At 44.3% G+C, this 13,072-nt stretch overlaps 3 protein-coding genes across 3 annotated transcripts; 1 reads left to right on the top strand and 2 right to left on the bottom strand.

Moving 5' to 3' along the window:
- Positions 1–3,635: 3,635 nt before the first annotated feature.
- Asppvi_005427 (uncharacterized protein) lies at positions 3,636–4,010 on the top strand (the record flags this gene model as incomplete). The annotated part of the gene is made up of 1 exon (XM_043301350.1): positions 3,636–4,010. The coding sequence occupies one exon, from the start codon at positions 3,636–3,638 to the stop codon at positions 4,008–4,010; it is 375 nt and encodes a 124-aa protein (XP_043157285.1).
- Positions 4,011–4,254: 244 nt separating this feature from the next.
- Asppvi_005428 (GMC family oxidoreductase) lies at positions 4,255–6,153 on the bottom strand (the record flags this gene model as incomplete). Its single annotated transcript, XM_043301351.1, has 3 exons — positions 4,255–4,472; positions 4,533–5,750; positions 5,811–6,153. 3 exons carry the CDS (start codon positions 6,151–6,153, stop codon positions 4,255–4,257), a joined length of 1,779 nt encoding a protein of 592 aa, XP_043157286.1.
- A 3,595-nt stretch (positions 6,154–9,748) lies between these two features.
- On the bottom strand, positions 9,749–10,653 carry Asppvi_005429 (uncharacterized protein; the record flags this gene model as incomplete). The annotated part of the gene is made up of 4 exons (XM_043301352.1): positions 9,749–9,787; positions 9,841–10,290; positions 10,342–10,426; positions 10,478–10,653. 4 exons carry the CDS (start codon positions 10,651–10,653, stop codon positions 9,749–9,751), a joined length of 750 nt encoding a protein of 249 aa, XP_043157287.1.
- Between the last annotated feature and the right edge of the window lie 2,419 nt (positions 10,654–13,072).

Consider the following 13,072-nt stretch of genomic DNA (forward strand, 5'->3'; position numbering starts at 1 on the left):
CGTGTGGATGCTTGAATCACAAATATAAAAATTTCCCTAGTGTTATAGAGAGAACTCGGTAGGGAGAGCAATCAATCTGCTGCAGTAATAACCAGACACCAACATAAGAAAGACGAGAGAATCCAGCCCTAATGCTGTTGAGAACGTGACCTCTAGAGGAGCAGGGTGGAAAGTGTACCTTGCTCAAATACGTTGAAGACCAGACGAAAGACTCGCAAAATAAAACTGGGTTGGAGGTTGAGGCCGAAAAAATTTTCAATACGACGCTGAATCCTCGTGATATTTCTCGTAGTCCCGTTCGCTGTTGATCTCTGCCCGTTCCTCGTGTCCTGGTGCTATCTCATTGGTGGGGGACCCAGAATGGCAACGGTGCGGGCCTAAGCCTCCGGCCAAGCACGCGCTGGTGGTGACTACAGGTGACACCACCTTTTGCAAGAGTTTAAGAATATAGCTGAGCCGAAGTAGTGAATAAGACAACCCCTGATTATATGATATATCTCCACTATAAAGGTTAACTAAGCTTAATACTATAACTTACCTCCTATATACCTCTATCTTTAAGCCTAGGTATCCCACCTGTAGAAGTATTTATAGACATTAAACTAGAACTATAGATTAATATCCTATAGGTAGAGTTGCATAACCGAACCGCTAAAATCGAATCCAACCCTCACCGAACTCGCAGCGGTGAGGGTTCGGTTCCTAGCCTAGGGAATCGCTTCGGTTTCGGTTTAGGTAGGGTGAAACTAATTTGAGTTCGGTTAAAACTGTTGATTTTAATTTTTGAGGATTTATTGGATTTGACTAACCAACCCTCACCATTTTGGATAGAAATCACTAATTTCTAAGATTTCTCTAGAAATATTAATATCACTAGATAGCCTAGTATCTAGTCTATCCAAATACGAAATATCAATTCAAAATATCTAGTGGTTGGTGAGATATAAGGGAATAATCATTTTTGTCATGGGTTGGTATAAATATAGTATAGATATATATATATGTGCAACCAATGGTTGATAACTACTATTATTTTTTAACCACCACCCATTCAACCCTATAGATATTGAATCGATATTTTAGATCTAGATTAGTATAATGATAATTACTATATATTTCATATATAAATATCAATTTCTATAGGCATGGTAGTAGTATAATGGATAGTATAGTATATAATAATCATTTAAAATTTCCAAACAGTTAACTTTTACTAAGAGGTAGCAGTTTATCCAACCCAAAATCAAACCAAATCTAACCATGGTTAGTTAGTAGGGATCTATCTAGGCCTATCTAGGCCTAGTAGCAGGTTTTTGCGGTTAAACTCGAACCAAATTGGAACAGATCAGGTTTAGTTCTGATTTCTAAGATTTGGACTCGAAATTGCAGCGGTTCGGTTCCAACCCTAGTTGGACTCACCTGAACTCAGACCAAATGCAACTCTACCTATAGGCTATTAATAACCTTAATTTAAATACTATTGAATATGTACAAGACCTCTAGATTATAAGAGAATTTCTATCTAATTAATTAGAAGCAGTAAAAGAAGCAGTAAAGTAGTACTATAATTAGAATTGTCTAGATATAACTAGAGTTGTATTTAGTGCAAGTTCAGGTAAGTTCAAGCCTAGTTAGCACCAAACTGCTGCAATTTCAGGTTCAAATTTTAGAACCCAGGGATAACCTGGATCTGACCTAGGTTGGTAGTAGTTCACCGCAAAAACCCACTGCTGGGCCCTGCAGTTTGCCTCACTGACTACAAGGTGCAGGGCTCCGCGCTTGACTCGGCGATCTTGGATCTTAAAAATGACCGCCTGGTCGAGACCGCCACCGAAAATTCTGCTTGATCTACGTACAATTATCCAGATTATGAACGCGCAAAGGACTCCATATTCTGCAAGCAATCGAAATGAAGGACCTCCTGTTCGGACCCTATCCCTGGTTTCTTGCAGAAATGCATAGACAGTGATAGACTTGAAGAGCTCCAAGAAGTGACTTTAGAGGCATGGAAGCATTTAATTAAGAATTTCATTTTTGTCGATAATAGAAACCGGCGACTTCAACATTCTCTCTGAAAGCACTGATTCTCCCATAGAATACCATAATATTTATAATATGTCCTTTTCAAATAATTCAGACTTTAGCAATGGAAACACTGCAGAGACTTGACGAGAAAGTACTCGCCGCCTGAGATGTATTTCGCCACCAGCATCCGACGTCTCTGGCCCAATATCAAAAAGCCCAATATTCTTCCATAAGCCGGTTTTATCACTCCTTGTAAATATCTTTGCACATGTGTGTCTATCTGAAGGGTAAAGGAAATATTCTCTGGACTAATAATTCTGCACCATCTACCTGCTCCCTTTCATCTAATGAATTATTCACCGCCACGTCTTACATACATGAAGCCTCCCAAAAACCTTACATCTTCCACTACGTTTCCTTTATTAAACTAGCGGTGAGATCACTTTAGGACATGTCATATTCAAGTTTGTACTCACTACAGGAATCTCATTCTATAGTTTAGCATGCCTGTGAAACAATAGCCTCTCTTGCATACTTCTCCTCTAGMCATACAGATGCTCTAAAACCCCTACTAGAATGGAGAAAACTTTAACTACTCCATCTTTCCGGATCTACTCTCTGCCACTAACATGATGCCGTCAAATACAACTTGACCGGCTATTATTCATACTCGCGACTTCATTGACCATGTTGAACCAGACCCTACATGCCCCAGTAAAGGGCTTTCTATGCAACTCTGTATTTGACTCAACATACCGTGCAAAGACATTCAATCAGACGATGTTGAACAGGATGAAATTCCCAGCCTGGTCAGGTTTTTTAATGAGGCCAATCAGTCTGACCTTTACAAGCCAAACACTGTTGTCTACTCCTCAGGTCCTTTCCTGACAACCTCGTCCGACGACGACAAATTTTATATTGTCATCGACGCTCACAACTTAGACCAGTCAGTTTGTCCTATCTGCCATACATTAAAGCTTACACATTCTAATCATCCGGGCAATGAAGACGATACCGAATCCTATTTTCTGCACTGTCCCGGAGCTGCCCAGCCAATAGTTACGTTCCTTGGTATTGTTCTTGAACGCGGTTGTCAACTGAATGACGGATCAACGCTCCTTCACTACCATCTCCAGACTATTGTCTACGATACTTCACCCCGAACCCAACACCCCTTTCCCATCACTGCGTACTTCAAAAACAGTCAGCGTTGGGCGAACTTTCCACCACTGAACATAAGCACCCATGTTTTCTTCACAGGTCGCATTTTTGGCCTCACAAAGAACATCGCCAATTAGCTGTTGTTACTGATCATATACATTTTCTCCCAACACCAAATCACCATTTCCCCGCTACCCCTTCCTCGACTTGGTCTTATTTATCGTTACTTTTTACCTTGATTATAAAAACCAGGAACATCCTCGAACAATAATTCCCAATCACAGCATCGGTGCTAGCATAGCTATTTCTAAAGGCCTGCCATGGCAAAGCTTATTGATAATTTAATTAAGGTACCACTGTCATATATATCACGTACCAGTCTAAAAGACCTGTAAGTCCATGTGGTCCTACTGTATAACCAACGAATCACCCACTCGGAATACCACAACATGCCGTTCAGCGAAGAGGCCGAACGCAAGTCTTTCGTTCCGATTTTATCAACACTGGTGGCGGGTCCTGAGGCCACCGCCGCACAGGAGGAATCAGCCACTCCGAAGACCTCAGCCACAATTCCCATCCATGCGGACTTTGCCATGGGTGGGAGGATTATCGCGCCTGAGTCGACGTTCAGTTGGAGCGTTGGTGCGGAAGACGTTGTCAGTAGCCGGAAGAAGCGAAATGTCTATGTGCACCTGCCGATAACGACGAATGGAAAGGCCAAGATCCATCTGGATGAGCGTGAAGATGCAGAGCTTAGTGAGGGCGATGGGGCTTTTATTTCAGGGGTGAATACGGCGCGATGTGTTGAACGTGGAGAGTATTAGAGAGGATGAGGCTGAGGTTATTGTCCTGGATAGTACATAGAAGGTATCTATCACACTTCAATGAAAGAATCTTGTACAATTAGAACCATCTTGGCCACATTTCAAGAATCTATTAACGTCATATAAATAGCAAACTTCATGCATTGTGCCATACAGGATGCCCGATATACTATTACTACTCAAATATACCCCATCTTAATCACCCACCCATCGATCGTAACACAGTGTCCCCTTTGAGATCGATCTAACGACGAGCAGCGTCGGCCTTGATGAAATCCGCTGCCCGTTCGGCCACAGCGTATAGGGTGCTCACTAAATGGCCGCAGACTTGGAATGGAAGCACCGAGGCATCTACAACTCTGACATTCGTAGTGCCGTACACACCCAGGCGCTCGTCCACGACACCGCCAATTTCACGAGGCATCATGGCAGCAGTGCCAACGGGATGGAAGTTAGAACGATCTAGGCTGTTTGTTAGGATTTGTACTCGCATACTATTGCGGAAATGCATCGAAAACTTACAGTTGTTATCAAAGACCCATTCTTTCCAGCTCTGCTCGGAAGCGTTCCGAGGAAGGACACTATAGCCTGGGGTGGACTCCTTGACGATGCTGCTGAGAGGGTAGCTCTCGAACGCGCGGCGAATATACTTTGCAACGGCGACGTGGCTTTTCGCGTCCCAGTCGAGCATGAAGTAATTGGGGTTGATGATAGGGAATCGGAGCGGGTCTGAGGAACCAATGTGGACACTTCCACGAGCGAAGGGAAGAAGGGTCCAGAACTCCGCAGACACTGACTTCGCGCTTCCCGGGTAGTTCAGGACTTCTGCGATTGGAACCCTGCCCTTGAAAATAAGATCATACTGGACCTCGAAGAGACGCTCAAGATCGGAAGCCTTCATAACGTTTCCGTTGGCCTTGGCTGTGTCGGCTGCGTATTGCTTCAGGCTGGCACGGATTTGTTTGGCAACGGACTCGGCTTTGTCACCGAAGACATCATAGACATCGGGGTAGGAAACTGTTTTGCTTCCGGAGATGGAACTGTTGCTCGAAGCATCCATATGGCTGTTCACCTGGTCCTGAAGGTTCTCACCGACAGTAGGAAGGCCAACTTGAACGGGGATGTTGAACTTTCCAAGAATGCTAGGGTTGCCAATTCCGGAAAGTTCAAGGATAGCCGGGGTCTTCAAGGCACCGGCAGAGACAATGACTTCCTTCTGGACGTTAATAACGCTGACGGTACCGTTTCTGGACGTGATTTCAACACCACTGGCAGTGACGTGCCCATCATGGGCTTCGCTCTCCCACATAATCCGGTTGGCAAAAGTGTTGAGCAGGACGTGCAAGTTAGGTCGGGACCGGTAGGGCCAGTAGTACGCACGAGCGGCATCTTCGCGAACATACTCATCAAGATTCACAGTGGAGGGGAACATGTTGAAGCCGCGCATCTTTCCGCCATTGACATCCTCAGTCCATGGAAGTCCCATGCCCTGGAAGGTACGGTTGAGATAGGTGGTTAGGGTGTTGGACTGGATGTTCGTGAAGGCAACGTCAAGGGGACCGTCCTGGCCGTGGGATCCAGGGTGATACGACGCTCCAAGAGAGGCCTGAGATCTGGTTGGGATGGTGAAGTTCTCGCTCTTGCGATAGTAGGGGAACAATTTCTTCCACGTCCATCCGGTGTTCCCAATGGCTTCCCAGGAGTCAATCTGAATGTCCTGAGCCCGCGTATAAGCCATGCCTGTGGATAAGAGACATTCCGTTAGTTACGTCAGGTGAACACACGGACTGTTATACAAACCATTGATAGTGCTCGTTCCACCAAGAGCCTTCCCGGCACGAAGCACCTGACTCAGGTTTCCTCCGTATGGCTGATTGACGGACTGGTATTGCCAGTCAATGTCTGTCCCAAATGCAAGCCCGTAACCATCCACGTTTGTGACATTGGCATTGTTCCTGACCGAGCCACCGGCCTCAAGAACGAGCACGTTCACGCTGGGATCCACTGATAGACGATTTGCGACAGCCAGACCACTAGTACCACCTCCAATGACGATATAATCATACTTTGGAGACGTGGAGTTGGATAACGGTGCCGCCACTGCAAGGGACAGGGCGCTGAGGAATGAGAATTTTCCCAACATGGTTTGTATAGGTGATGAAATTGAAGTAACCCCTAAATTCTGATAGAACTGTGTGGAAAAAGGCCTTCATATGTACTTCCCGGTCGGTCTATACCCTGCGACAGCGTAGGGGTCAGTTGCATAATCGTTTGTCAGCGGATCCGTCATTTAAGAAGGGATCCCTGTCCCACAGCAGTGGCTGGAAACGCATCCTAAATTTAAATTACCTCCAAGGTCCAACTAGATGACCGCTTGTCACCCGCTGCCTGCATTCCCCTGTTGTCGCTGCTGACTTCGTGCGTAAAGCACCATGTGGTGACATATGTCCGTATATGGTATGTAGTACCACCCTTCTCTCTAAGATATTGCCAAAATTCTGCATCTAGATTCCCTACAGAGCCGTATCAACATGAGACTGTACTAGACGGGAGAAGTTTCCACACCCGCGGATTCACCGGGAAAAGGTCCACTTCTGCCTTCAGATGGACTCTCGGCATGCCGATCAGCGCTTTCATCCGTAGATTGTCCGGAATCTGGCCGTGATTACATAAATCTTACTCAATGCACGATCGGATTTATTCAGCAATAGTGAGACCAGTAAGCAGAAATGCTCCAATTATTTCCCGCGTGCTCTGGCTGTGAAGCATACCGGGTCTGCCAGATGTTTCAGCGGACACTCTTCTCGGACCGGCCGACCAGTGGGACAATGCTGATCGCACAGAGAGTTTCGCCAACGATTTTGTCAGTTTCACTATTTCCGGGATGGAGTAATGAAGATCATCCATAGATCCCAATTTTCAAACATTGATTGATTAGATCAACAGAGCAGCGCCGACGAGATAAGGTATTGAATACAAGGAACTAGGTGTAATTTGACGTCCTTTAGAATTCAGGAATGTTTCGACAAGTTTTGTCACGGTGGGGAAGGTGGGTGTCATCGTCTGACTGCAGCAGCTGAGTCTTGCCGTCGAAACTTTCTCCGTATGATATTCAAAGATCTTTTATCTGGCTGGGACGTTGGGCTCCTAAGGCCCATGACAACTGTTACACCATCTAGGGTTGTCTGCGCAATGGGAACTTATATAGTGCGTTGTAAGGTGTCGGCGGGTTCTCGGATGAAATTTCCATTAGTCCCCAAGTACAGTGTTGAATTGCTAACACGGGATGTCCTGCTTCGATGGGAGAGAAGGCCAAGTTTGAGGGCGTAACTTGCTCTCCTTTCGCACCGCATCGTCACTTATGGAGTCAATTTCTCCAAATAACCTGTATCACATCGGTCACTCACAACACCTGTCATGAGCATGGGACTGGCGGTCGTGAATGCTTCGTTCCTCTCAAACGCCAGTGCTCTGACTGGGCCCGATTATATAAGCGATCCCCAAGACAACTCACCAAATATTTGGGTTCTTTCTCGATGAGTACGGGGGGAGGAAACTTCAACATTCCCTTAATAGAAACAAGTAATTCTCGCAGATTGACATTTTTGAAGGTCAGCGATTATGATGCTATAACGTGCATCTGTCATATTGGCCTGGGCTGTGAGCACCAACAGGCGCAATGGATGAGAACGTCCAGGTCTGGCGCAATGTTTTCTATCCGCCAGGGGTGGCGAGAGACTTTTAGTGTAGGGCTGGCTGCCAGGCAAGAGCGCATTATCCCCTTGCTCATTCAAGAATGCTTTCCTAGTGTCTTTGCTTCTCTTTTCTCTTTATATAGAAGGATTATACTTCCTAGGATAGTGTTATAATATGTATATTATGGCAAATGATAAATAGTGAGCCATATACTTATTTATGGCTGTGATGGACTAAACTACTACCTTATAGCCCTTAGCTTATTATTTAACTCCATCTACTATTACTAGAGAACTTGCTTTAATAGCTACACTCACTTACTTAAATATATTCTGTGAAAGCTATAAGGCCAGAAAATTTACCCTAATGCCCTTACTTTTCATTAGGATGAGGATATTAATATAGAATATCCACTGCCTGTGCTCTAGAAGGATAGAAACCCTAACAGAGAGGCTAATATAATAGACTCTAGAGTGCACTCTTATATTCTATATCTGTAGATCTAGGCTGGCATCCTGCCTGAATAGTGATATTAAATAAACATTCTTATATAATCTAACGCCTCCTCTACCTGTGGAATATTACTAAATAATATTATATTTAAGTAATAGAGTATATTCTTTAGCATATACTCCCTAATAGCTAATTTAGTGGATATATTCTGGGTATAAGCTTTAGTAATTCTATATTATTAGATACCTTTGCCTACCTTGCATTATATATACCCTGCTTAGTTTATATTTATCCTAGTTATAGTAAGCTGCTACTAGTTAAGGCTACTATACCTTGGTATTTATTATAGCTACTAAAAAATCTTTTAAGACTAACTATATGTAAATCTCACAGTAGATACTATAGCTAAAAGTATAACTAAGGTATAGCTTATCTCTACTACTTACTACTAAGTGCATTAGGTTATTACCTTTAGTAAGTTTAATAAATATATTAATATAAATCTTTCTAGAAATACACTCTATTATACATGGCATTACCTTAAAGGAGTCTTAAATACTATTAAGTTCTATATTAATAACTATTGTCTACTAATTAATTAACTAAAAGGAGATATATAGCTTCTAGATTATCTTATAGAGTGATAGGAACTCTGCTGCTACATAGAGTAGGTATAAGTAATAATCTTATAAGCTTAGTTCTATTCTAACCGCCATAGATACAGGGTAACCTGATGGTATACTGAGCTCAGCTGTATTGAGAATCTCTCTATAGATAGAGTTTTACTTGGCGAATTATTGGATGAGCTAGTTGACAGACAGGCTGACGCTCTAATTGCTTCTTGATGCATATAGGTCAAACCTGATAAATTTGTAAACTCCCCTTCCATCTAATATTATTTGGCTACGGCAAAGCCTGTGGTTCTAAGCTTGTTACAGTACTTACTCTTAATAAGTTAATAATGCCAAGTTCCCACTCGCTCAATCCTGATGCAAAAGCCATAGGATAGAATAGGTAAAGGAAATTGCGTCGTTGAATAAGTCAAACTGTCGGTTAGAAGCCAAAGTCGCCTTTTGTTGCGCTGTTGTAGGTCTTCCCGCATCCGCTGCAAGTACTTCTGAGGATCACCATAAATGGGAACACACAAGCACGCAGAAATATTGTTGTATTGTTTCCTAGCCGTCCGCAAGGCGCAGTCATAGTTATAGTCCTTCTGTAGGGACGCCTTTTTACGCCTTACTCCGGCGACTTTCACGCCCATTGGCACGACACTTGTGCGTTTTCCAAGTAGCTCCTTCGCTGTTGCTGCGATGGACCCTTCACCTGTGTGTTCTAGATAGCTTCTGCCTGTGTCAAGTTGCTCTGATGGCCCCTTCATTTGCGTAGAAACAATTCGAATTACTGGCCCAGTTCCCGTACTTGTCTCATTCCTGGCATGTTCCTCAGTTACTTGTAGGCGAGGAGGGATACTGCTGGTGTTCTCAGCTGTACCCTTAAAATTTGAATTGCCACACTAAACTAGCCTAGGATAAAGCGGCTCCTCTTCATTCTCATCGAATATATATGGGAACAAGACAAGTGAAGGGGAGCTAGATGACAGCGGGAATTCCGAAGTCGTGCATCTCTCGCTGTATTGCTAACTGTGTTAGAGACAGGACCTGAGATCTGAAGTAGCCAGTACCCATCTTTGAGACCTTTGCACGGGTTTCCACACGTTTGCAGCGAAGACGAAGAATCTGTGAAGCTCTTCCTTGAGATTCTGGATTTCCTGGGATTGTAGTAGTGGTTCCAACTCATGAGAGATATCTGAAACAGCTGTAGTAAGAAGTTCATTCCGCAACCGGACTTCTTCTGATTCAAACGCGGTGACCAGGAGCGACCGCAGTATAGCTTTCTGGCGGGGGCGAATCGCGGAAGATCTTTCCAGTGCCTCTCCTATACCCATGCGCCCCATCGGCGATGGTAAACACACAGGGGTGAGTATGTCGGCGGATAGTCTATTGGCGATGATTGATTGAGCTAGGAGCTCCCGAGGGCACATAATATTGGCGTATGAGAGAGGAAAGATCGATTGAGATAGGGGACCATAATTGCTCGTCCGGACGTGCTCTGTATTTTCATGAGCTTTGGACTGCATAAGAAACGTTAGCTGGCACATACCATTAGCGAATTGGGGCTATACTGGCTCGGTAGTAGTTGAGCTCTCAAAGAATTTAGAGCTCAATACCTTCAAGCGCTTTTCCATACTCTGAAATCCATTCCTAAGACTGCAACTAAGTAAGCAAATGAGCTCGCATCTGATAGACTGGTTGTCATACACATCTAGATCAACCTCTCCCACATCAATGTCAAGATTTAAGGTCCTTAGATGAAAGTCCGACTCTTCCAAAATAGTCTGGAGCTTACGGTTCTTCATAATTTGTTCTTCAAGGCGGCGCTGGCACTGCAGCATGTTTTCCTCAGCACCTTTCGTCCCCCGCTCTAGCTCTTGCATCTTTTTTTTCATTGTAATTTGGCTGCTGTCCGCCACCTCCCGTACCCTAGCCTCCAAAGATGTCTTCTCTTCAGCCCATCCTGAGGCGAGTTGCTCCACTTTCAGAAAAATATTATCTCTCTTTCGTTTCTCGTAGTTCAGACATTCTTGGAGCTCTCGAATCTTTACTCCGGCGCCATCCAACTGGCGCTGGAGGTCAGCAATTGTTGTTATGCTCTTGGTGAATGAAAGTACGTCTTGGCAGCGCTTTCAAGAGCTGAGAGAGATGATTGGAAAGATCTCTCTCCCTTTCCTTTTAGGCTTGCTGACATAGTTTTGTAATGCGAATGGCCAAATTCTATATAGTGCCAACTTTCTGCTTAGCCGTAATTTGAGCAATAATTTGTTCCGCGAGAAATTCAGTGTTGTAAGTTGTTCATGGCTAAGGACTCAACCAAGGCTCTGTTAGCTCAGGACTTTAATGGCTAATAAAGACTGCCATGCTTTAAAGGAGCACACCACCTTCTATACTTTGTAATTACTTACTCTCTGCCTACGGAAGTAAGGGCTGTACAGGAGCAGTTAGTGGAGGCGTTTTATGTAGTATGGTGGAGTGTATATACCGACCCTTGCGTTTGATGACCTGTTGAGTACTACAGTCACCGTCTTTATTTTCTAGCTTTACTTGGACCATTAGAAAGAGATGGATATGCAGTTTCTATGAGGCAACTTAGCTAGCGAAAGTATATGACTACGTAGAGGAAATCGTGTCTTCAGTGCTCGTTTAGGGAAGCTGGCAGAGTGTACGGCAAGATATGAGTATTGTTGGACCACTTGCGGTTTGGCTGAGGGGATGTGGCACCATTTTTGCTGTAGTATAGAAAAAGACGCCACACACACAAGTGTGCCGTTGGCTAATTGACTAAAATAATAATTGGTTTCTCTCAAATGATCAGCCATCTTGAGCGATATCGAACGCCCTGAACAAAGAATGTAGGGGTTGTGAAGCGATCTTATTGAACTAGTGTCAGCTACCAGGAATCTTGTCTTTCTCGATTCCTGTGCCTCTACTGTACCGACTGAAGAATGTATAATGTGCGAATTCTCATCTCTGCTTCTCATCAACGCTGAGTAGCCGTATCTCTTGATTATGAATGGCTCAGGTAGTCGATAAAAAGAAGGATCATCACTCCTATATAAACCGAAAGCTTTCCTTACTGAGACGACAGCCTAAGTTTGGGATGACTGTCCTATTAAGCAGGATTTGTCCTGAGCGACCTAAGCAAGAGCTCGAAAGAATGTTTGGGCTAGAGATAATCTGGCTTATCGCAAATACCCGACGTTCCTAACCCGACCGGACTCGTTTGATCGTTAGCCTGGAAAGTTGTACACCCCTTTTTTCCCAGTAAGGTGCTGATGCATTGGCCAGCCATATTCACATCAGCCGCGGATGCACGCTTGATCCGGAAGGTATATATGCTATGCTTAGTACCAAGCTGCATTTGGAAACCCCTCTCATATTTATGCACTTCATTGAGCCTCGCTCCGGATATGAGGCTAGAAACCATTTTTACCCCTCGTCACTTAAAATAAAACCCCCCCGAGCAATGACGGCTACAATCCAGGGTTGGGCGAAACTTTCTATGGTCCTGACTCTCCAACGGAGACCAATACTTTGTAACCTGCACCTCCCATTTATTGGATACAGTAACCCTGGACCTGGAAACCGGGACGGGAATAACAAGAGGAGGACGTGTGAATAGACCGCTCTGTCCATCTTGTCCTCMAGACTAGAAAATAAAAAGGGATTATCATATGCTGTCGAATCGCATTGGGATATCCAGGGTCCAATAAAAATATGGAAATATAAGAAAAGAGGCCTTATATTTCTCTACCCCCAGTATTGGTCTTTCGCTATCTATTGTCCAAGGGGACACTGGGCAGATATTGACCACATGCGTTCAATCTGTACCTAAATAGCTCCTTCCCAGGTAAATTTTCTGCAATTCCCAACTTTAATCTCAGTAATGTCAAACAGCCTGACCCAGGGTCGATAGACAGGGACGACGGGAGGTTGAAGGCGCCCTTTCCCGCATATTGAATCAAGATCGATCTCGAAGCATTCCTTATAGGCATCTTTAATTCACGCGACCACGTCTGTCTTAGGCTAGAATGACTCAGGCTTAGCTCTCCAATGAAATTAACCGTACAGCGGAACAACTGAGCTTTCGGAACCGTTTAAGAAAGGATTTTGCCTCTGTCCACGGACGACATCTCGAACCGCCCTGCATCAGGTATTGATCCAGGCGATAGCAATGCTTTCCCCATGACTGATATACTCTGAATTTTTGTCTTCCTATGGGTTAGACGAATGAATGCGCAGAGGACGTGTACTTCATGTCACGACTTTTGTTTTCTCGCCGTTCGAGCATTTCCACAT

Source organism: Aspergillus pseudoviridinutans, assembly GCF_018340605.1.
Source record: "Aspergillus pseudoviridinutans IFM 55266 DNA, scaffold_4, whole genome shotgun sequence".
In the NCBI taxonomy this organism is placed as follows: Eukaryota; Fungi; Ascomycota; class Eurotiomycetes; order Eurotiales; family Aspergillaceae; genus Aspergillus; species Aspergillus pseudoviridinutans.